The 26,255-nt window shown below is 34.8% G+C and overlaps 1 protein-coding gene across 1 annotated transcript in view; it reads right to left on the bottom strand.

Moving 5' to 3' along the window:
* SMARCA5 (SWI/SNF related, matrix associated, actin dependent regulator of chromatin, subfamily a, member 5) overlaps nt 1–26,255 on the bottom strand; it is a 41,023-nt gene that overhangs the window by 9,151 nt on the left and 5,617 nt on the right. The window contains exons 4-16 of the mRNA XM_032412913.1: nt 22,544–22,710; nt 18,656–18,756; nt 16,862–16,962; nt 15,935–16,114; nt 14,681–14,836; nt 14,456–14,587; nt 13,001–13,069; nt 8,859–8,968; nt 6,655–6,881; nt 4,460–4,581; nt 4,226–4,378; nt 2,668–2,800; nt 101–249 (exon numbers count right to left, since the gene is read on the bottom strand). Coding sequence (XP_032268804.1) covers nt 101–249; nt 2,668–2,800; nt 4,226–4,378; nt 4,460–4,581; nt 6,655–6,881; nt 8,859–8,968; nt 13,001–13,069; nt 14,456–14,587; nt 14,681–14,836; nt 15,935–16,114; nt 16,862–16,962; nt 18,656–18,756; nt 22,544–22,710 — 1,800 coding nt within the window. The remainder of the gene's footprint in view (nt 1–100; nt 250–2,667; nt 2,801–4,225; nt 4,379–4,459; nt 4,582–6,654; nt 6,882–8,858; nt 8,969–13,000; nt 13,070–14,455; nt 14,588–14,680; nt 14,837–15,934; nt 16,115–16,861; nt 16,963–18,655; nt 18,757–22,543; nt 22,711–26,255) is intronic.

Below are 26,255 nucleotides of genomic sequence, written 5' to 3'. Positions count from 1 at the left end.
TAAAAGCTTTTTTTGGTTCACCTAACAAGTATTTCCTCAAACAGTCCTGATTTAAAACATTTTATATATTAAAAACATTATCATTTAACCTATTCCTCACCTTCTTTGCACCTCTTTCCAAAATACCATCAATATCCTCATCAGTAATCTCACTTTCTTTTGAAGCAAATACATGTGTTGCCCCATGTCTAATCATTTGAAGCATTTCATCTTTTCCAATTTTGTTCAGATTCTGATCCACAAGCCTTCCTGAAAAAAAAAAAAGTGTTGTATAATGTTAATCGAACAAAGTCTGCTTTACTGAAAACTTGGAACTTTAAATGTTAGATGTAATACCATGTATTTTGCCTCAAGCATCCATCATTTATTTACTTCTGATAATTTTCATTTTCACATAAATCAATGTCAGATTCTTAGTTGTAAGCTTTGAAATATTCTAAAGTTAACCTATTACATAATGAAGCCTACTGTATACCATCTCAAAAAAATGTATTCTTGAATGGGCGGAATAATAGCAAAAGTTGGGATGTTTGAAAATAAAAATTATTAGCAAGATTTTTTAAAGTATCAACAGATGAGATCATTATAAAGACAAGAAGTTTCTGATAAGCAGAAAGACATTAATACCAATACTCCATCAGCTTTTTCTTAGAAAAGCACAAAAAACAAGACAAAAAGGTGAAGTACAAAAAAACCTTCATATTACCAAGCTTTAGCTAAGGACTGAAATACACATCAATTTCTGAAAATTTCCTAATCTTAAGAACTGAAACTCTTATTTTGATCATAGAAGACATTCAACCTAAGAAAACTAAGCTCTTCAATTGGTAGGAATTTGGCCAACCCTGTAATTTGTGTTTTCAAAAATACAGGAATCAAAACAAACAAACCAAAATACCATAAAGAATTATTTCTACCCTAAAGGGCCATTCACATAAACTTACATAAAGCTTCAATTTTTGTATTCCAACCAACTTGTAATGAATGAATGAAGACCGAAGTTGTTCTCCTGGATCTTAAAGGCTCGTGTATCATGGCTTTGGATCCCTAACAGAATCCACCAACATCTATGACTTTCAAAGTTAGGATTTATCTTTAGAACGTTTCTTTGGTTTGAAAGCGATCTCACTATCAAAATGTTCTCAGTCTTATTGAAACTACTTCCCCATTGGACAGAGGAGCAGCTATTCAGACATAAAGCAGTTCTACGATTTCTCATTATTTTTAATTACACCCCTTACACTCCACAAACAGTAATACAAAGGTATACACTTAAGGCTTGCTATGTGACTAATGCCTACAAAGCTATTAGCACAAAATTTCGCTCTAAAATTTGCCCCCCCAAAACCAAAAAACTAAGTAAAAAAACTCAAACAGCTTTTCTAAGTTGATTATAAATTTTCATTCTTTTTTTAAAAAGTGTTTCACAGATGAGAATAATTAAAATATTACAAGGCAAATGTTTTTCTAAAAACATGGATGAAGAATGTGAGGGGGAAAAGAACTAGCCATTACATTACCATGAGAAACCTTTCTGTTTGGCAGGCTCCAGAGACTTTCATAAGTAAACACTTCCCTCTAATAGTTAATATAGTTCTTGGTCTTAGATGCATCACTTCCTAGCTACATGAACAGTAAACAAGTGACTTGCCTCTACTTCTCATGCCAACCTCAAGCTGGCTAAAGGAGATAATGGATGCAAAGTATTTAGTACCTTGCTTGGCACAAAGTAAGCACTTGATAATAAGTAATTATTAATAAAAACTAACAATAAGCCATCATTTATTTCACATATTTAGAGATGTAGCTAACACTATGGTTGGCATTAACAGAATATGAAAGAAATATAACATTCCTTTACTTACCTGGAAATTAAAAGCCGGTTAACAAAATGAAGTCACACAATACGGAATCATCAGCTAACAATATACACAGTGTATCTCTCCTTATAGACAGATTAAAAGTACATGCTCATAATGCAAATTTGAGAATGAAAGAAACCAATATGAGCCTGAGGTTACTGAGGATTCCCACTCTCACCCTCTAGTCCTATTTACATAAATGTTTATTCTGGGTCTCCCCTCTCACTAAATTATAAACTCCATGAGAGTAAGAACATTTGTTGCTTTCTTTCACCATTGTATTCTCAGCACTAAGAACAATGCCTCGCATCTGGTGGCTGTTCAGTAAATAGTTGCAGACTAGGAAAAAAAAATAACATCAGATTCTTTGAGTTTCATTTTTATTTCTTCATTTTACCCCAGAATAATTAACAGAGTACTTTTTAGTACATGTAAATTATACTCACCACAGCTCTATTTAATATGTACCACACTGAATGCTGGGTATTTTATATACATTTCCCCCTTTAATCCTTAAAAATACTAAACTTTAATTCTCTTTATCCCCATTTAACAGATGAGGAAACAGGCTTAGATGGTATAAAAGAACTGCTGACTGGCAAAGCCAATATGCAAACTTCAACCTTCCTGAGCCCATACCTATCCTCTTATTAAAACTAAAACTTACTATTTTCTGGAATATGAATATTGTTCAGGCTGCCAACTTGATTCCATAGATGCTCAATGACAAGAACCTCCTAAAAAATCTAGGAAAAAAATATTTGTTAATCCAACTTGGTAAATTTTTTAAAGCTCTAAGGCTCACCTTGTTGAATGACTATTGAATCCAGTCTGAGTTTCATCTCAGCACGTTCCACTATTCTTTCTTCCACAGTGTTATCAGTTATAAAGCGGAACACTCTAACGGTCTTGGTTTGTCCAATTCTATGTGCTCGGTCCTAGGCAAATTACGTTATTTTGAATACAGTTAAAAATTACATAAATAACATATGACCGTGTATACTGAAAAGCAAAATTAAAATATTCTCAAGTGTGGAAGTTCTTAATGTAACAAAACTATCCTAAAAATAAATTTGTATTAGGTTAGTATTTCCTAGATTCTCAAAGTTTCTCCATTTCAATCAAATTAATTGGTTATCAAAGGAAAACTTTTAGAAGGTATGGAACACAACAGATGCTGAATCCGTGAGAAACTATCTGGTTACTTTCACTAGATTATACTGATATAAAATTCACATGTTTCCAGGGGCGCCTGGGTGGCTCAGTCCGTTGAGCATCCAACTCTTAATTTCTGCTCAGGTCATGATCTCAGGGTCCTGAGACCAAACCCCACATCCCTTTCCCCTCTGCTCCTCCCCCAGCTCCCGCTCTCTCTCACATAAATAAAATCTTAAAAATAAGTAAATAATAAATAAAATTCACATGTCTCCAAATAAGAAAGACAAAATTATAATTAAGTTGGATGATAAGGGTTTTTTTTTAATCTATTTTTCTTAGGTTTAGATTCAAATTGTTTTTCTACCTAAATCATATATAAATTTTCACTGATATTAGGGAAATAAGTGACATAAATAAAAAGAACTCCACAAACATAAATATCCTAGTCTTTAAATTCACCCAAATAACTACATACAAGTAGTCAAATTAATTTGAATTCCATTTCTGTTTAACTTAAATTCACAAAACACATTCTTACAAAACATCCCTATTTGTAACTGATCAATTTTCCTCAACCACCCTTATAGAGTATAGGATAAAAGCAACCAACGCCAGAGTTATGGTCACCAATACCATGGGTCAAGTCATTAACAGTATCAAACTTAAGAATTTGTAAGTTTCCATATTAATCTACAGATCATAAATTTTCTCAACCTAAGAATGATCTTCCTGTTCTAGCCAAAGAACTCCCACACAGGGGTATAAATTTTAAGCATCCAACATGGTAGGAAGGTTTGTAGCTCACCAAACCTGTTTCCCTTTCCTCCTAAGGCACAACTATACTATAATTTGCCAATTCCCTTGCACCCAGTTACGCTATGTGATTAAGTGCTGGCCAATGATTGTGACTTTCAGGTCTGACCCATAAAAAATTTCCTAGGCAATCCTCAACTCTATCCCCCCCTTCTGCCATCAGGATGCACAGGATACAGCTAGACTCCAAGGTTCTAAGATATGGCAAAGCTATGAGATAGAGATATCCTGCTTTAGATGAGAGATCACCTACAAAACACCCTCTCTGAATTATTAGGTCAGAGAAAAAACTCTACTGGGTTAAGTCTCTGACATTTACAGAGCATTAGCTTGCTCTAATGAAAATATTAAGCTCTAAGAAAATATTAAGAATGTATTTACTGTTCTCTTACCATAGCCTGGAGATCTACTTGGGGATTCCAATCTGAATCATACAAAATTACTACATCAGCAGTAGCAAGATTAATGCCAAGACCACCAGCACGTGTGCTTAACATGAAAACAAACTTTGTGCTGTTTGGCTCATTGTATGCATTGATGGACTCCTATAGATATAAAAGAAAACAAATGTCAGGAAATTATTTTATCTGATAATTTCTTACCTTCCCTCCCTGGATTTTACTCACTTGTCTCTCATCATGGGGTGTCTGCCCATCCAATCTACAGTACTCATAATTTCTCCACATGCAATAATCTTCCAAAATATCCAATACCCTTGTCATCTGACTGAAGATTAGTACTCGTGAACCTGTTAGCAAACAGAACAGTTCATTTTCAGAAGCTTCAAAAGTAAAAAAACTGAGGGCGCCTGGGTGGCTCAGATGGTTAAGTGTCTGCCTTCGACTCAGGTCATGATCCCAGGGCCCTGGGATCGAGTCCCGCATCGGGCTCCCTGCTTCTTGGGAGCCTGCTTCTCCCTCTGCTGCTCTATCTCTCTCTGTCTCTCACGAATAAATAAATAAAATCTTCAAAAAAAAAAAGGTAAAAAAAACTTATTTAAAAATTTAAGGCTAATCAGGGGCGCCTGGGTGGCTTAGTCGTTAAGCGTCTGCCTTCAGCTCAGGTTTGATCCCAGGGTCCTGGGATCGAGCTCCGCATCAGGCTCCCTGTTCGCTGGGAAGCCTGCTTCTCCCTCTCCCACTACCCCCCTGCTTGTGTTCCTGCTCTCGCTCTCTGTCAAATAAATAAAGTCTTTAAAAATAAATAAATATTTAAGGCCAATCAAAACTAAGACTAACCAGTTACCCCTTAATTCTAAGTTACCTAGTTGGTTATAAGAAAAAAACCATACATTATTTATTTATCCAAGTCAGTTATTCTCCCCATTTTTCCCATAATGGCACAAACAGAAAAGGGTAATATCTTTACAACACACTAAGGTAAACGGAAGAGGTATTTGTTCTGGCCTGGCTCTGTCCCAAGGCTGAGAGAATCATTCTTTTTATTCCACATGCATTTAAAAATAACCTTCCACCACCTCTACCACCACCGCAATTCTCCCATGTGCATGGCCCTGAACATTCCCCAACACATACCCCAAACCCATCTCATTCTAGTTCTGAAGACCCAATTCCAACTGAAAGACCATAACATAAATGTGGCCTCACATCTACATGGTCATCTTTCACTTATGCCATGATTCAAGTTATTCAACTGCCTTCCATTTCTTTAGCCAGCTGCACAATGCCTTCAGAGCAGAATGTATGAAGACCAAGGAGTCATTATAAAAAAATAAAGATTATGAAATTATCTTGTCTTGGAAGCTGAGGCTGATAATCTGCTGGTGTCTCACCTTATACCCGAGATGCCTAAGGATGCTCAATACTCCCCATTTTCCTTTCAGAGTTTAATATAGCTTTTGTTAATATCTGAGTATTTCTACCAAGTTCTTGTGATTCCTTTCCACCAATTCAATCCTTTACTACTTAGCTTTCAAGAAAAGTATTTTAGAAAATGTATTTCCACAAAAAAGTGTAAAAGCAAGAAAAAAGTAAACCAATTCAATGACAACTCTTAGAAGGCTGACAGTCAATATCCTAGAGGTGACTTGTACAAAAGTCATTCTTACGAAAACACACAAGAGAAACACAAATGGAAAAATCTGAAATCTGACTGTATTATTTCACATTACAGAATTAATAATTTGTGTATGAAAAGCTTTGATGTCTGGGACTTGCTTCAAATTAATCTGCGAGGAGGAAAGCAGGTACAGTACAGATGTAAACAAGTTTTGCCATGAGTCTGTAATTACTGAAGCTGGCATCACACTAAATATATTCTACATTCATGTATTTTAAATACATCTCTATACATACTACATATTCATTTTCACATAAAAAGCAAGCATGTTACAAACAAAACTGCTTTGGGTCCATGCACATGTTTAATAATTTATTACTGTTTAACTTTATTACTTAAATTTAAATAATTTATTGTCATTTAAATAACTTAAAAATCCACATAAATAATTAAAAAACAATATATGAACACAACAACACTGTCTACCAAAGTATCTGGGAACTATGTGTGGAAAGAGCATTCTTGGCACTTTATAACAAAAAGCTGACATATCTGGGAAAGCAAATATAAATTGAGAACTCTCCCCAAAATCCAGGATTGTAACTGCCCTATTGATCCCTAAGAAGATTTATAAGCCTAAAATTGGGGGGAGAAATGAAGCTCAGATAATGGACAGAAGTTTTTAAATGTCCCACACTTCAAGTTTATAAAAGTGCCAGGATTAGAATTTCAAACTGTAGTGGTCCCTTATTTTACATCAGAATTTCATCACTTCTCAATTTGTTACCAGTAACGTAGTTACCTTGTTCTTTTAATTTAGGGAGCAGCTTGTCTAACACCACCATTTTGCCACTGTTGGTAACTAGATGCATATCTGTTGTATAAGGTGGACCAGGTTCAGCTCCATCAAATAGATACGGATGATTACAGCATTTCCTCAACTGCATCAGGATGTTCAATAATCTCATTTTGTCCATCTTCCCTGCAGAGTTTAATATATCTATATCCTTCATTAATATCCGAGTATACCTATTGAGAAGAAAAATATTTTAAAAGGGTTCAAATGTGCCCTAACCAGTCCCTATTACTTTCCATACTTAATTCCCTCCCCTACCTCAAGCCAAAAATACCTGTGAAGAACAACCCATCAACTTCTAAGATGTGTTTAGGAGTTTACCATGTATTAGAACATCTTTCTCTTTCCTTGTTTTTCTTTATTCCTCCCACTGTTCTAATACTCACACTTACACTTTGGGCCTTGAGATCCAAAATAGTATGTCTCCTTGGGATGAATTAAAACAAAGCAGTATGACACAACATTTTTAAATAATTAAGCAAAACTTAAAACTTAAGTTTTATTTTTTTTTTATTTTTTTATTTTTAAGTAATCTCTACACCCAACATGGGGCTTGAACTTACAACCTCAAGAATAAGAGTCACATGCTCTACTGATTGAGCCAGCCAGGCACCCCAAAACCTAAGTTTTAAACATAATTTTAATTTGCAGTCTTTTCCAGTGGAAGAGTGTCAATATTCAATTACTATTCAATGCAGTTAGTGTAGCATTTGGGTGAGAACAGGAAGATCTAAGGAGGGAGGAAGAATCATGACAGGGTAAGGCATGATGATGATAATAAAATGAAATCAATGTGATTTAAATATAAATAAAAGTACATGAGGGAGGGAGAGATATGAGGGCAGTAAAACTATAGCCACAGGCTAAGGATGGATTGTAAAAAGCCTTGAATGCATATCAAGAATGTAAACATCCTGCAGGAAAGAGCAATCTATCTAAATACCAAAGTTTCAAGACCTTGAATCCTCTGAGCAAAATAACTTCAATAACCTAAGCAATATATGCATAACTCCAGTTACGAGACATAAAGTATTACTCAAGGCAGACCTTTCCATACAATCCTGGCTGATTAAAGTTCACTAATGTTTAACTAAAAGATTTCTCTTCCCTTAACACTAACGCATGTCACAGTTCTGTTATTTTAGAGCCATACAACTGCTACCTTAAAAAAGTCTTCCAAAAGTTTTAAGAACATTTAGGATGGACTACTTTCTACAGTGGTCATGTCTTTCCTAGATAACATGCCCATTTCTTTACATTCTATCCTTTCTTTTTACCAACAACTCCAGCCCCTTGCAAATACTTATCAATATTAAGTATGGAATTAAATACACTTGAAATGTAGTGTAACCAGTAAAGAATAAGTATGGCTATTTATTTCTCTCCTTTGAACACTACACTTATGTTAATATATGCTAAGGTAACAATCTTTTCTACAGCCATTTCACATTGTTGATTCATGATGACCTTTCTATCTGTAAAAAAAATTTAATACTAAGTGGTTTCTAGCTTTTGGATTTCATACACCCATAAAACCTAAAAAAAAAAAAAAAAAAAAAGAAAAAGAAAAGAAACTTACAAGGTTTTCAACATTTTTATTATGCCCTAGAGAGGTGTTGAAAAATAACTACCTTATATTACCACCATAAATTCAAAGGGAATCCTGCCTAAAATAAAACATCTGCTCAGAATGCAGTCTTTTAAATTAAATATATGTAATAGCTTTATAGACTAAAAGAAAGCACCTAAATTTTCTCGTATCTCTACAATCTCCAACTTCATCAGATCAGCCCTAATCCATAATCCAGTATTTATGAACCACCAAGGTAACCATGTGTCTGCATCTGTGCCACCAGTTTCTTTTTAAAAAACCCAAGTAGAGGGGTTTATGTATATATCCCTGTTTAATTAATGCCAACTTTAATCCTTGAAGAATTCATAAACTTCCCATCCTGATTATAAGCTAAAAGTTTTAAAACTGTGTATTATAAATTTGATTAGCAAGTCCTAAATTACATGACCAGAAAACTCTTCAGGTTAAGTTCAACAGAGCAAACAACAATTCCTTGCAGACACAATTAGGGAAACAAAATATAAACGAAAGTTAGTGAAGAATCAATAGTGATTTTAAAACGTCTAAGAACACATACCATTCCCTTTGCATTTTGCTGAGACCCACATAGATTTTAACTTCCTTCTTCGGAGGCAAACTCTTTTCAACATCAGCTTTAATTCGACGAAGGAGGAATGGACGCAAAACCTTCAAGATCAAAAAGAAACAGAAATTATCAAAAACTAATGATGTAATGTATGGTACTAACGTAACATAATAAAATTTTTAAAAAAGCAAAAACTAACGATGTAATGTATGCTGATTAACATAATAAAATTTAAAAAAGCAAAAAAAAAGAAACATGATCGTATCTATTATTTCAGGATCTCAAAATTGTTTATTAAATACATGGAAATTTATCTGTTTGAGAATTTCTCCCTTCCAAATATTATTACTGAGTTCCTGAAGGGTAATATAAGATCATTACTTATTCAATACATATAATGAATATAAACTTGCTATATTATCATAAGACACTAAAAACCGTAAGTTTTTGTTTTTTTTTTTTTAAGATTTTATTTATTTTTTTGACAGAGAGAGACACAGCGAGAGAGGGAACACAGCAGGGGGAGTTGGAGAGGGAGAGAGAGAAGCAGGCTTCCCGCTGAGCAGGGAGCCCGATGCGGGGCTCCATCCCAGGACCCTGGGATCATGACCTGAGCCGAAGGCAGACGCTGAACGACTGAGCCACCCAGGCGCCCCCAAAACAGTAAGTTTTGATGCTTTCAACATTCACTGTCTTTCAGGTTTAAAACTAGTTATCATGTTCTCTTATCTATGGATTCAGTTACCTGCATCAACCACAGTCCGGAAGCAGATGATCCTCCTCCTAATGTATCATAAAGTCAACAGTAGACTAACACTACATCACAATGCCTACATCACTCACCTCACTTCATTTCATCATGTACACATTTTATCATCTCACACATCATCACAAGAAGGGGGAGTACAGTACAATAAGGTATTTTGAGAGACCGTATTTATATAACTTATAAAATATTATAATCATTCTATTTTATAATTATTGCTGTTAATCTCTCACCTCGCCTAATTTATAAATTAAACTATCATAGATATATATGTATAAGAAAAAACAGTGCATACACAGTTCAGTATTATCCGTGGTTTCAGGCACCCACTGGGAATCTTGAAATGTATCACCTGCAGACAACGGGCCAGGGGGCTGGGGGGTATTACTCTATTTTTATGTAGATTGTCCAACAGTACTTAAAGCTATGTCCACATTAAAATGTTTTTATGGTTAGTTTTTTTAAATTTACTACCCTTTTGGTGGGTGGGGAGGATGGATGAAATAGGAGATGGGGATTAAGCAGTACACTTGTGATGAGCACAGGGTGATGTATTGAATTGTTGAATCACTGCATTGTACACCTGAAACTGATAGAACACTGTATGGTAACTATATTGAAATTAAAATAAAAACTTAATAAAAATTTTACTACCCTTTTCTTATGGAAGTAGAGCATAAAGAGTATACAAATCATGACTATACAGTTCAATAAATTTCAATCAAGTAAACATACCCATGTAATCAACTATCACCTAGATAAAAATAGAATACTGCAGAAACCCTTCTTGCAACCTTCCCAGTCACTATCCCCCCTTAAATTTTAACATCATAGTTTTGCCTGTTATTTTTAACTTTACGTACATAGAATTACACAATATATACCTTTTATCTTGTTTCTTTTATTCAACGTTTGTAAAACCTATCCATGTTGTATGTAGTTCATTCTCATAAAATTTTAGAGTATCTACAAAACTGAAGATTCTTTATTTGTATCTTCCTATGTTCTATTTACACTAGCTTATAAAAATATGATCACAAAGAAATTAAAAAATGGTGAGAAAAATAATCAGCAACACTTCTCTAACGTCATCATGTAAGGAAACTAGTATAGATAATCTTAGCTGACAGCCAGCATCCACTGCCAGATATGTTACTAATGACCTTGAGCCCCACTGGCCCTCTTCAGAATTGTCCAGGTAAACGCAGCTGTTTAAATCCAGGTAAAACCAGCAAAGAAAACACTCAGCCAACCCATAAATTCTAGGATTACTAAAATAGATACTATTAAGGGTTTTTTTGGTAGGAGAGGGGAGTATTCTGCAATAACAGATAACTGATTCATTAAGTAAAAATGATCTCATTCCTAAGTATACCTATGCTGATTCTGAATATCCTCTTTCATCATGAGACCACAGGAGCTAAGGTAGGAATTTCAAGACAGAGTACAGAAAGGTAGCTACCAGACCTCTTCTTCCCGATTTGATAAGCATTTTCACACTACTGTCTAAACAAAATAAACAGCAATGCCAAAAGTGGCTGATTCTGTTATGTAGATTGTTTTAGTTTGCTTTACATACATGTACCTATTTATTAAAGCAAAGTCTGCATATACACTCCATACTCTAAATCTAAATTGAATGCTTATGTGCTTAAATGCCATCTAATTTGAAACAAAGATGTCTAAGATATTATCACCTTCAAAAATTTAACATAATAAAATTTCAGTACGAGAATTTTAAAGTACGTTATCGTTAATTTATATAGAAACAAGTATTTAGGGCGCCTGGGTGGCTCAGTTGGTTAAGCAACTGCCTTCGGCTCAGGTCATGATCCTGGAGTCCCTGGATCGAGTCCTGCATCGGGCTCCCTGCTCGGCAGGGAGTCTGCTTCTCCCTCTGACCCTCCCCCCTCTCATGTGCTCTCTCCCATTCTCTCTCTCTCAAATAAATAAATAAAATCTTTAAAAAAAAAAAAAAAAAGAAACAAGTATTTAAACATTCACAGACTTAATTTTTCCCCTATTCAAATACACACTATAAACCAGGCATTATGCTACAGATACAAATGTAAGACATGTTTCCTGCCTTTGTGTTTACAATGCAGCAGGAAAAAATTTGTAAATTAAACATTTCAACATTCAGTGCAAAGTCCTATCTTAGAATGCCTTGATTTTTAAAGATGGGATACAAAGAAGCTTCTAGGCTGGCTTCATCCGGATGTTCAGTGGAAAAGGTGACATTAGCACTGAGTGCTGGACTATGTATCAGCGAAGAGCAGGAAAGGGGATACCAGATGTGGCAGAAAGGATCAGCAAAGACAAAGAGACTGAAATTAGTACAATGTTTACAGAAAATTGATAATGGGGTCAGAAATTCTAACAAATTAAAGTGATATAAGAAGTAAAACAGAAGTTAGAGAATGTCAGAAAAGTTAAATCATGGGGTTTAGGGAAAAGACTGACCCACCCGCTCCCCGGCCAGTGGACACTTGCAATGCCCAGCAACATGTTTGGTTGTCACAAATGGGGACATATTACTGGCATGTAGAGGGTAGAGGTGTCAAGAATGCTGTTAAACTGGAAAACCACCTTCCCTGTGCCCCTCAGAATTATCTAGACCAAAATGTCAACACAAGTCAAGAACCGTTGCGTTAGGTCATGAAAAGCCTTATATGCTATGCTTACAAGGTCTGGTTTTATTCTGCTAGTCAGGCTATTATATTCTGGGTTCTGTTTGAGAAATTTATCTACCAACCACCTTTCACTTGTGAATCTTCTTAAAAAGTAAAAAAGCTATATATCACAGCAAAAACTTATCAACTCTGCTCACAATGCACTATTAGCAGTTGCTTATACAAGTTGCAGAATTTAAGAACAGAAGATGGACCCCTTTAGGGGCGCCTGGGTGGCTCAGTTGTTAAGCGTCTGCCTTCGGCTCAGGTCATGATCCCAGGGTTCTGGGATCGAGCCCCACATCGGGCTCCCTGCTCGGCAGGAAGCCTGCTTCTCCCTCTCCCACTCCCCCCTCTTGTGTTCCTGCTCTCGCTAACTCTCTATCAAATAAATAAAATCTTTAAAAAAAAAAAAAAAAAGATGGACCCCTTTAGCCTTTGAGAATCAAATCTCTTAGATTTGGATTACTTTTTCCACTCATTAAGTTAGGATTTCATCTTAGGTTCTAACACTAAAGGCACACTTCACACCCCCCCAGTCCCCAGTATAAGATTAAACAGTTAAGTGACAGGATTCAAACAGATATAATTCTAGTCAACATGTTTTTCTGTTAACAGAAAAATAATCCACTAATTTAAACCTCTTTCATTTTTCCCATTAGAAATATGCTTTAACCTTATTCCAAAACACTTACCATATGAAGCCTCTCAACTAGCTTTTGATCCCCAAGGCAATTGTTTGTATCAAACCATGAATCAAAGTCCTAGTTAAAAAACAAAAAATAAGTATCAGAAATATTAACCACAGGCATTAACCATAAATATCCTTTTTATGCTAGATGTAACAATGAATTCTAGAATTAGTTTAGTATTTGAGCTGTGAACTGCAAAAATCATTTGGTTCAATCCCATATTTTTCATGTGTCATTAACAATTCATTTTAGATCTACCTTGAAAAATCAGATTAAAAACATCAAGATGACAAGTTTCACAATGAAAAAGAATAGTTGGGAAGGAAGTTCTATAGAATTAGAGAATTAATATTCTTGAAAAATATTTTTCTTTAGAAAGGGTGAAAAATTAAAATGACTTTGGTTTGTTCTCCAAGGTTACTCAGATTACTCAAACACAAAGTTTCCAGAGCAGTGTCAATTTTAATTAAACTTACTAAATTACCAACATTTCATTAGTATTTGGGTAGGATCTGAACAAGGATAACTTCCATATTCTTACCTCTTTGGCACATCTAGTATGTATTTGTGCTTTGTTAGTAAACATAATCATAGGATTAATTATGTTAACTACAACAAAGCTTTCATAGATTACTAAACAAATTAAAGTGTCAATGCAGTAAGAAAAAGAAATCTCTAAAACAAAAATGTCAAAATACAACAAAAGCAGAACTGAACTATTTCCCTGAGATTGATTAAATGCCTTCCAAGAACACAAATTTCTCTATTCTTTTACAGTGATCCTTAACAACCCCAAATTAACCCTTTTGGAACTTACTGAGCTCTTCAAAAAGCCACACACAAGCACAGGCTCTTTCTCTCTCTCTCTCTCTCCACCCATGGAAACAAAGTTCAAAAATGAACTCTGGTTCAGCAAAAAAATGGTAATTACCAACAGCAGACTCTTAATATACATATTACGTTCTTAGGTACAACCAACCGTTTGAATAACTACTTAACCATTTTTATCAGTGCAAATAATCTATTAAAAGGTAAAGATTAGGTTCTATGTTTGTTAGACCATAAAAAAAGATGGCTAGACAGATTTTACCAAATTTGAAGACCATCCTGGGGAAACACAGGCTATGTGAAGTTCACAAATTCATTTGGGAAATAACCTGAGTCCACGTACAGCCACTGAAATTCAGGCCAACGTGACTACCTATTTGGTATGTGAATCCATGACATTACAGAGAGAGAAAACAACTGATTTATAAAATGATACTGAAATCAAAAGGCATAATAAAAGTAAACTCTCGGGATGCATAAAAAACTTGGTAGGTTACACTAGACTACGTAAAAGTAAAAAATTAACAATTATCTTAAGCAGTGGCTGAAAGGCCAATTTTATTGCAAAAATGTATAGCATTAAACGAAAACATTAATATTCCATCCAGAAAACAATTAAGACATACTTACGTCTGCTGAATTAAAGACATCTGGCAACAAAAAATTAAGAAGTGACCAGAGCTCATGCAAGTTGTTTTGAAGAGGTGTTCCAGTCAGCAATAGTCGATTTGTGGTCTTGAATTCCCTCACTATTTCTGACAACTAAAAGAACCAAAGTCATCATTAGAATATTCTACATACTGATCAAATTCTAAATAAAGGCACAATGATTTTCACTTCCAAATACCAAATTACCTTGGATTTTTCATTTTTGATCCTGTGAGCTTCATCTATAACTAAGTACCTCCAATTAAATTTTTTGAAAACAGACTTCTCTTTTATAAGCATTTCATAAGATGTTACACATACATCCCATTCTCCTGGTAATAAAACATCTCTGACAAAAGCAGCCTGTGTAGGTAGCAAGAGAAAAAAATTATATCATGCAGAAATGAACTACACATTAAATGTACTGATGACAAGTAATCTAATACATGAAAGAGGGTGAAAAATATTAAAAAGGGATAGTATGTAAGCATCTAGAACCAGCTCAAACTAACTTCATTAATCATTTCTAAGTGTCAAAGCCTTTTAATAAAAAATAACTGACAAAATTATCAGTGCAAAATTCAATAAACTAACTCTTAAATGTCTTCTCTTCATTTCCACCAGGTGCTGAAATTCTCAGGAAATGGGTTTAGAAAGAGGAGAAGGTGGTTTTTGCCACAGAGTGAAGACTCAAGGACGGACGGTTTGCAGTAAGCATTTTCATTCCTTTCTAATAAAACTTTGTTATTATTACTCTCATTTTACAAGTAAAGAAACTAAAGCAAAAAGTGGTTTAAACTGGGCTCCAAAACATAAAAAGCAACTTGGTAACTTAAAATAGACAAAATGATCTATAAAAGGAAAAATGATAGCTGAATGAAGAGAAAACAAAATTAAGTACATTATTCTTCGATATACTACACTTTAAAATCTGAACTTTATTATCTTCAATAGTATCATTATTTCCTTCCAAAAAACGTCAAGTGACCAACATTTTAACTTATTTCAATAAATACCATACCAACTCACCAAAATACTGTAATTGACCCAGTCCATCTTTAAAAATTACGATGACTATTAATTAGCATTATGTACATCAATCTAAAAAAATCTGGCTCCTCAAATTTCCAACCAATTCACACACTCAAAACTTCTTTTAAGAAAAACAAAAATGTTGCTTCTAGAATGAGAACACGGCCTTTGATTTTATACAACCAATTCCAAAGTAAAAGAAACTATACTTGTTTCTTATATAAACTTATACTAGCATCCTATAGTCTACAACTCCTTTCTCCAATAGGATTCTTCACCACCAAGACAATATTACATTTATAAATTACTAATATTTGTGAAGACCAAGTTTATTACTACTGGACTCCTCCTCTTTTATCCCTCCTCTATAGTTATCCCCCCCCAAACCTAAATTCAAATTCTTTTAATAATGAAACACAAAAAGCTTACTCTTTGTTCTTTATCTCCTATCAAACAAACAGATCTAAGTGTTGGTACCCATCTCTTGAATTCACTCATCCAGTTGTGTAACGTAGACTTAGGAACCAAAACCATATGAGGACCAGGAATGTTTCTATAGTGTTTCATGTACCCAAGAAGAGAAATTGTTTGAAGAGTCTTTCCCAGGCCCTGAAAGAATAACCACAAAGCAATGATAATCAAACAAAACAGACACCCATATCTATACTTCCTGACACATAAAAACATTTAAAAGAAAACCTATGTGTTTATGATAGCTAACAAATGGCAAGAACTTGGTATGTTTCAAGTTTAGCTGTTTTTTAATCTTCACAAGTCTATAAAGAGGTTCTACTAACCATATCCATAAGGCCCAGAAGTTTAAGTGACTTTCCCAAAGTCATGCACAGCAGGGCTACAATTAAGACCCATTTCTTTTGATTCCATACTTTCTTCAAGCAATTACGGTTTTAGCACTATAGCTCTATGGAAATTTGAAACATTCACTACATACCTATTAAGTAGTAAACAAGAGATAAATGTTTTGAGATAGAACTGTACAAGCTGCCACTCTTGAGAAAATAATCACCAATGAAAAATCAGTTAACCCCATTTGTGTTTTATAAAAGTGAAGGTAAATGGCCAAAACAGTGTATTGCAAGAGTCTACCAAAAGTACGTTTCTCAAAATGTATTACTTTTAAATTTATTATACTTTCATAAATAATAATTCCTCACAACTGAACTATAGACTCTGCTTATGCAACTTAACCAAGTTTGACAGAGGATTAGTTTGTTAACAGTTCTGGATTGTAATCAACAAAAATTATGTTACACTATCTTAACTTTTATAAATTTCATTATACAAAATACTTTAAATTACAAAATATGGCCTTCTAAAAAACTACCAAATACATACCATTTCATCTGCAAGGATACCATTGATGCCATTCTCATACAAAGAAATGAGCCAATTTAATCCTCGCACCTGATAATCTCTCAGTTTACCCCACTTTACATCTAAGAATAAAAAAAAAACACAATGCACATTTTAAATACAGAAAGGCCTCTCCTTCTTCATTTGATTAAACTTAGAGTCTTAACTTGGACCTACATAGGTTTACTCTGACTTTTCTGTTTTCAATTTCTAAGTCATTAGAAGTAGGTGCTGTGATCTGAAGCAGAGAAGGAGTGAATGGATAGGGACAATAACCAAGTGAAACAAAACAAAACAAAACCGTGATTGTAAAGCATCAGAGTGCCTACCCCAATCACTCAGTTCCTATGTTACCTATATACTGGTCCTAGAGACTCTCACCTCTTTATATCCTTTTTTAATGTTATCACAAGTTTCTTTTTAAGATTTTAATTTATTTACTTATTTGAGAGAGAGAATGAGAGCACAAGCAGGGCAGAGGGAGAGGGAGAAGCAGACTCCCCACTGAGCAGGGACTCCGATGCGGGGCTCCATCCCAGGACCCTGGGATCATGACCTGAGCCAAAAGCAAACGCTTAACAGACTGAGCCACCCAGGCACCCCACAAGTGTTTCTAAACCAAGTATTTCCACCCTCCATGATAACCCAAATAGACACTCTCTGGGGATTTAGTCTTCCTCCTAACAAAGGGGAAATAAGACAGGATAGAGATTGTTTTCCCTTTACCTTTTCTAAGTTACTTTTCAACAGGGTCCTGTTAAGAGAGACAGTATCTCTTTTGGGGTTTACTACACATTTCCCACCCCAGAATAATTACTAAGTATATCCATCACAATCACCAGATGTTTTTAACATGCACATCTGTACCCCATCACCTTTCAAAAAACACTGCTTTAAGACGAAAAACTAACCAATACTGGGAAAACTAGTTACAATGTAGGAATGTGAGAAAGAGATAATCCATATAATTCAAATTTCCTTCCCCCTTTGTACCATATATCTGGCTCTAGTCTCTAACTTCATGAAGGAAAAGGAAACTGGGTACTCCATAGCCAAAAAACATCTGAAGACACATACTTTAAACAGATTACTGAATTTCTAACCAGATACCGTCTTGCCTGAAGTTCAACTTAAGAGTTAAAGTTACAGTTAATTAAATAACAAGTCCAAATATGTCCTATGTTGACCTTTCTAAATTTTTGTTGCTGTTCACAACCACTACGATCATACAAACCAATTATCAAGAGGAAGATCAGAAAAAATACTAGGCTGCAGTAAAGATAAATGTGCCACCAGACTATCAAGATTATATAGAAGTAAAACTTAAAAACCTGGTTAACCAGGTTTTCTTTTGGAAAACCATTAATAACAAATGTTTCAGAAAAAATTTTAAAACAAACTAATACAAAATCCCGACATCAGTTAACGAAAGTCTTCATGAAGTGCTTTTTTTTACATATTAAATTTTCTTATCTGGGGCAAGTATAAGGGAAAACCATTCCTAGTTTTACATATACATTCAGGCAACAATAAACACAATGGCATTTTATGCCCCTTTGAAATACAGCACCACTATCATACTAATTGATATTAATACATTAATACCATTTCCATCAAAAAAGAAATCTGATTTCACAATCAATTTCAAAAGATTACTAAAAATTCCCTTTATAAATCACAGCCAAAACAAATCCAAAACTTTAACCAAAGGATGTCTCAAAAGGGGACTTTTTTTTTAAAAATCAAATAGTTATAAATATAATGTATACAACATACATGATGGAGAATCTTCAAATCGAGTGCAAACATTGGTTGCTTTAGAGCTTTCTGTTAATAGTTCTTCATCTTCCTCTTGCTCTGTTCTACGATGTCGGTAGCTGTCAAGTTCAAGATAAAATCAATTGATTAGCGCTTTAAGCTTTAACTACCAACAGCTACTATTTGAACATATCAGTCAAGTGGCTGACCAAGATTCCACAATAATTTTTAACAGGCATTTAAATTAAGGCTAGAAAAGTCGAACAGTACAAATTATTAGTAAACTTAAACCTGAAACGTTTTACATGACTTTCTAAGATATACATACAATTGTTAAAACAGAGTAACATCTGAGGTAATGGAATAATCTCATTTCAAGGAACTACAGTCAGAAAAATCTCATAATCTCTAACTTAAAGTTACCTTTTTAAGTATTTTTGCCAGAAAATAGCTCCAGAAATCACATTTTTAAAACTACGACTTTTTTTTTTTTTGAGATAGCGAACACAGAGGGTAGGGGCAAAGGGAGAAGGAAAAAAAATTTAAGCAGATTCCACGCTGAGCTCAGAGTCCAATGCAGGGCTCAGTCTAAAAACCCTGAGCTCACGACCTGAGCTGAAACCCAAGAATCTGAGGTGAAACCCAAGAATGGGACACTCAACCCACTGCACCACCTAGGCAACCCTTAAGAACTACAACTTTCAAAAGTATGAGATTGTGCCACTGGAGACAACCCGGGTGGACCTAGAGGGTATTATGCTAAGTGAAATAAGACTGAGCACAACAAATATAAGACTTCATTCATATATGAAATCTAAAAAAAAAAAAAAGGCAAAATCAGAACTATAAACACAGAGAACTGATGGCTACCAGAGGGGAGAAGGGTGGGGCACTGGGCAAATGGGTGAATAATGGGAGAGGGAGATATAAGCCTCTAGTTATGGAATAAGTAAGTCATAGCAATAAAAAGCAGAGCATAGGAATACAATCAATAATGCTGTAACAGCAATGTAATAGAACAGATGGTAGCTATACCTGCGATGAACAAAGCATAACGTATAAACTTGTAAAATCACATTAAGCTGTACATCTAAAACTAATGTAACATTGTACGTCAACTATACTCAAAAATTAAAAAAAAAACAAAAAAAACTTTCACTGTGGAAAGCATATAGTATAATGTATAGAGCTGTGGAATCACTGTTGTACACCTGAAACTAATGTAACATTCTGTGTCAACCATGCTTCTATTAAGAATATGTTTTAAAATAAGCAAAAACTACAACTTTCACCAAAAGCTGTAGAATATGCAGAATAAAGACTTAGTGCTTAAGCAATGACTCTTAGCCAGAGATTCATCAGAATTACTCAAAGCTTTTTAAAAATGCTTAGATTCTACATCCCAAGAGAGCTGGGATACATCCCCTTAAAACCTCATTTTCTGCAGGTTTAATATTGCCGAATTTCTTAATCTCTAAAGGGCTCAGGTTAGTAAAAAGTACTTACTCTCCAATTCTGAAGCTTCCAATTTTGTACCTTCATACTTTCAACAAATATTTTCATTTAAATTAGAAAACGGTAAATCTAATTTATAGCTTGATTTCTACCAAATCTACATGCTTGATGGAAGAGGATAATCAGTCTTCTCAAAGAAGCATTCCTCAGAAACTCAGACCAAAGCAGCAAATATATGCAAGAATATTCTTGCTTCTTTTATATGCTTCAAATTAGAATGTCTTAGTATGTTATTTCTCATACTTCTCTGCACCCTAACCACATGAAACTCAGTATAAAGATGTACCCTCAATTCTCATTTATTCTCCACAAACTAGGAAAGAACTTTAACTTTTTTTAAAAATAAAATCTCACAGTCTATTATCAAGATGGTTGATTATTATGGTTATAAAACTGAAGATAAAGGCTGGAATGTGCTTATTACTTCAAAGTGAGGGTTCACTGAATATAACTGTAAATGATGGAAGGAAGAGAAAAACATATATGTCCTTATACTTAAGGATAGTACCATCACCCTAATTACTTTGCATAAGCTAACTTTCCACTTAAGATGGCTTGAAGGATAGAGGAAAAAATCTGTTAACCAAGACTCCTTTTCCCCAATAACACCAGTAAGACCAAACTGAGCAATTTATTATATATTTACTACAGAGTATCTTTATCTTATATCATCTTAATAAAAGTGCTTCTTTTCATGAAATCCTACTAACTACCTATATCATAAAAATATCCATTACAGTGCTTGGCATTTCCAGAGCAGAAGACCTGATGCCATTTAAATAGCTGCAAGGGGTGCCTGGGTGGCTTAGCCGACTCTTGATTTTGGCTCAGGTCATGATCTCGGGGTCCTGAGATCGAGCCCCACATCCGGCTCTGCACTGGTTATGGAGCCTGCTTGAGATTCTCTCTCTCCCTCCCTCTGCCCCTCCCCTGCTTCCACTCTCTCTCAAAAAAATTTGAAAATTTTTTAAATAAAAGATAAAAATAGGGGTGCCTGGGTGGCTCAGTCGTTAAGCGTCTGCCCTCGACTCAGGTCATGATCCCAGGGTCCTGGGATCGAGCCCCGCATCGGGCTCCCTGCTCAGCGGGAAGCCTGCTTCTCCCTCTCCCACTCCCCGTGCTTATGTTCCTCTCTCGCTGTGTCTCTCTCTCTGTCAAATAAATAAATAAAATCTTTAAAAAATAATAAAAATAAATAAAAATAATTAAATAGCTGCAAACTTCTCAAGTCTGAACAATTTAAATACATCTGAAGTGCAAGTGTCTCTCTTAGGAAGTTTCCTAAATATTAAAACAAAAGCACTCTGGTTACACACAATGGATAAGGTGTAAGATATATTAGATAAATGGAATACCCCATATAAGATTAAGGTATTATGGGACGCCTGAGTGGCTCAGTAGGTTAAGCGTCTGCCTTCGGCTCAGGTCATGATCTCAGGGTCCTGGGACCAAGTCCACATGGGGCTCCCTGCTCAGCGGGGAGTCTGCTTCTCTCTCTGCCTGCCACTCCCCCTGCTTGTGCTCTCTCTCTCCGACAAATAAATAAAATCTTAAAAAAAAAAAAAAAAAAAAGATTAAGGTATGCTTATACTTTCTGATGAAAATCCCTTCAAGGTACAGCTCATGCTTCCGTGTTTCTGTAAACTGTACAGTAAATTTAACATTGTTGAGAGCAGTTTGTAATTTCCTCTTAGATAACCTAATGGATTTAATTACTGATTATTTTTCATTTTTCACTTTGGGAATTACATGGTCATTCCAGGGAACTGAGATTACCCTAAAGCTATTAATATCAAATCTATTAGTTATAACCAATTAAACATCTTAATTACTCAAGCAGCACAAAAATTCCAAGAAAGTATTTATAAACTGAATATATGAGTTGTTTTATACGTTTTAAACAACCACCTAAGGGCAGCATACAACTTGACACTTCAATTTGTAGGACAAGTAAGTAATAAAAATTTTAAACAAACTCCTATGGCATAAATCATCACAACATTCCATTTACAAGCACAGACTTCAGATAAAAGCAATCCCCCGATGCATGTATGTGGTTTATGCCTACAGCATACCCCAAATCAGACCTAAATTCAAGCCTGGATTATTTGAATTACTTCTGTGGGATGTTAAGTAGGCTGTTTAACCTCTGCATTTGTTTCCTCTCCAAGGAATGGATAACATCTCAATTCCATAAACAGGGTAATGCCATAAAAGTTAAGGCATTACACATTATTCTTATTTATACATGTATGGCTACTTTCTGTCAAGCCAACTGGCACCAAATAAATAACAGCCCTAAAACAATTTTTTTAATGAAGTGACTTTATGCTTCTAATGAAGATTATCAAAAATAAATGTTTCAACTATGAAATATAAACTATTACTCACTCGCCAACTGATAGCAAGTTTTGTTTCTCATCCTTTTTTATTCGTGGTCGCCCTGGTTTCATCTTCAAAGGTGAGGTTGGAGTCTTCTGAGCAGCAGGCTGGATGAAATGTGCGAACAGCTCTGTCTGCTTTAATAAATATTCAAATCTATTTGCTCGGTCAGTTTGCTGCAAATAAATTTTAAGACACATTTTATCAACATGCCTCTAAACAGTGAACTCAGCAATAAAAAGGAACAAATTACTGAGACACGCAACATAGATGAGTTTCAAAAGCATTATACAAAAAAAAAAAGGGCAAAGCATCAATACTAAGTGAAAGAAGCCAAACACAGAAAGACTACATACTATGATTCCACTTACATGAAATTATAGCTAGTCATAGAAAGCAGATCTGAAGTGTCAAGGGAATAAAGACAAGAGCAAACTTTTCAGGGCATGATAGAACTGTTCTACATCATGAATGTAAGGTGGCTGACTGCATGAATCTGCCAAAACTCATTGATTTAAACTTAAAACTGTCATGTGTCAATTATACATCAATACAGTGGACCATAAAATGTCAAAAAATTAAGACATTATTCAGTACAAGTGAATTTATTCAGGAATGGGGAAAATGCATTGGTCATTCAACAGTTCAGTTGTGCCAAATTTTAAAAAGGTATCAGGTTAAAAAACACTTATATTAAGGGGCACGTGGATGGCTCAGTTGGTAGAGCACATGACTCTCAATCTCAGAGTCGTGGAGTTCCAGCACAGGGCTTACTTAAAAAAAAGGTGGGGGGAGGGCGCCTGGGTGGCTCAGTCGGTTAAGCGTCTGCCTTCAGCTCAGGTCATGATCTCAGGGTCCTGGGATTGAGCCCCACATCGGGTTCCCTGCTCAGCAGGGAGTCTGCTTCTACCCCTCCCTCCCCCTCGTGCTTTCTCCCTCAAATAAATAATAAAATCTTTAAAAAAAATCTATTAAGTTCATGAAATATTCATTAACCCAATGCACTTAATACTATTTCTTCCTTTCATGTCTAACCTCTGCCACTTTGAAATGTTCCCTATTATCACACTAAGAGAATGGACGAATATGAACCAAAACAACTTAAGATCCTTGAAATCAACATGATTCTCCATGATAAATTTCCTGTAGAAGACAAGCTTGTTTTTTGTTTTTGAAGATTACGAACTATTTTAAAGTACTGAACTAAAAGATACTTATGTGAATTTTGCAGTATTTCATTTCTTAATGCATATAATAAAAAAGCCAAGAAGATGCAACTAGAAGATATTGGGACTGAAAAAGTCTATTCAATTATTATAATTATATTTGGAATCAAAATAAATAGGCTCTAGAAATTAATTCAGATAGGTCAGAGCTGGACATTTTAAGGTAAAACCTATTCTGCAGTATTCAAAAATCACTAAGTATTCTTCACTTCTTTCAAAAGTTTTCAATAAACATTATCTTCTTAAATAACTGTTCAACTCAACAACTACTTTTGTGTATCTACCAGAAAAGGCACTTTTTTTTTCCATTATAGTCCCAATATCAAAAATAAACCTAAGGGATTATTTGAGATTGTCAGAAGGTGATAAATGCTCAGAAAATAAAGCAGGGTAAAAGGAACTGGGAATGGCACTAAAATTTTAACGGGGATGGCCAGGAAAATCCTAAGACATGATGTTTCAACAGAGAAGGGGGGCCCCCCACCCCCATTCTTAGATCTTATCACACATCTCTAATTTTCAAAAACCTTTAATGGCTCTAGATGTTTTAAGATTTTTCAAAGTGTGCTTCATGACCCATCAGAACAAAAATATCCAAGACCTTCTACACGATCAAGTTTTGAACTACTGCCTTAAGGAATTAAGTATAAATTTCACCACAGTTCTACACAAGAGTCAATGACTTCAAAATTCTCACCATTCATTCATCCAAGTGGTAGTGGGATTATAAACTAGTTGCAAAGAACCAAGGAGTTCAGAACAACATTTACAAAATAACCTTTCAGTAGAACTGTGGCAAGGGTTGAAGGAAAAACAGGCAAAGACTTTGGTTGGGAATAAGAATATTAAAATAAAAATGATTTGAGATCTTGAAGAGAAGGGAGAAAACTAACAGATCCTTAAAAAGTAGAAACAATAGAGTAAGATTAGGAACCTGAAGGATATAAATTATAAAATCAAATGAAAGATTAAAATCAATAGCTTAAAACCAGTTTCTTTCTCTGAGACAGAAGGAAATGACAGAGGGCAGGTACAGGCCATACATATTTGGAAACAGAGGAAATAAATTGAAGAAAGGCCTGTTATTATTTGTGGAAGAAGCCTGAAAATAAGGGTGGCAGAAATGGAATAGAAAGTTTATCCAGAGTTGGTTAAGTTTTTAAATAGCTAAATGGATTGTTGTTCAATAAATACTGAAAGCCTAAGAGAGTAAAAACCATAAATTTATTCTGGTACCAATCAGCACTATTATTTAGTTTTCTCAAGTAGTATTCAGCATCCTCGGTTCAAGAATGAAAAGTGGATACTAAGACTTACCTATGGTTAGAAACTAGCAGATGATGGGGAACTTGCTTAAAAGAAAAGTAATCAAGATCATGATTGGTGAAAAAGGAAATAACTAAGAAACTGAAAAACTTGGAAGAAATGTATGAAGAGATTTGGAAGAGGCCAGATCATTAAAAAGGAAACAAATATAGAAGCCAACAAAATAACCCATGCAATAGAAGAATACTGAATAGGGCAATGGGGAAAAAAGAGGAACTATTTTTGAGGTTAAACTTGCAAGACTACTAAATTATGAAGTACCGTCATGGACAGCTTAGGTATATATTAAGAGGAACTGTCATTGATTGAGATAACACTAAGTAGATATGTGAGGTAGAGAAAATAAATTCAATTTTGCATATTCCTAAGAAAGAAGTACCAAAGGGACTTAAATGTCCAACAAACAAATGAAAATAATACAATGCCTGGAAGCATCTGGGCTAGAGATAAATATTGAGAAGAATTCAGTTTAAAGAAAACCAATGATAGGGTTGCCTGGCTGGTTCAGCCAGTGGAGCATGTGACTCTTGATCTTGGGGTTGAATTTGAGCCCTACCTTGGATGTATAGATTACTTAAAAATAAAATCTTAAAAAAAAAAGAAAGAAAAAGAAAAGCAATGATAAGGATCGAACTGTTTGAGAGGAAATGTTTAGGATGTGATGAAGGAGGACAAAGGAATAGTCAAGTAAATAGGATATCATCTAGGGAAAAAAAAGGTCTCTCAAGGCAAGTAAAAATTTTGAGTGGTTGACAATATCAGACACAAGTGAGATGAAGAATGAAAGTAAAATTAAGCTATAAATTGGAAATTAAATTCACTAGTACAGTGTTAACAACAGAACATAAACTGTGAAGGGTTTGAAGAAATGAATGGGAAAAGTAGAGCTGGCAAATTTATCTTTTTCTTTAGGCTTGACAGCAAAGAAAAGATATGGGACAATTAGAGATATACACATATATAAAATATAATAGAAATCTTAGATGTCATTTAATGAAATCTTGCCATTTACAACATGGATGATCTAAAAAGTATAATGCTAAGTGAAATAATTCAGTCACAGGGACGTCTGGGTGGCTCAGTCGTTAAGCGTCTGCCTTCAGCTCAGGTCATGATCCCAAGGTCCTGGGATCGAGCCCCACATCAGGTTCCCTGCTAGCCAGGAAGCC

The sequence above is a fragment of the Phoca vitulina genome, unplaced genomic scaffold, assembly GCF_004348235.1.
Source record: "Phoca vitulina isolate PV1807 unplaced genomic scaffold, GSC_HSeal_1.0 scaffold14, whole genome shotgun sequence".
In the NCBI taxonomy this organism is placed as follows: Eukaryota; Metazoa; Chordata; class Mammalia; order Carnivora; family Phocidae; genus Phoca; species Phoca vitulina.
The sequence above is the reverse complement of the archived record's forward strand: the minus strand, read 5'-3'. Positions and strand labels throughout refer to the sequence as shown.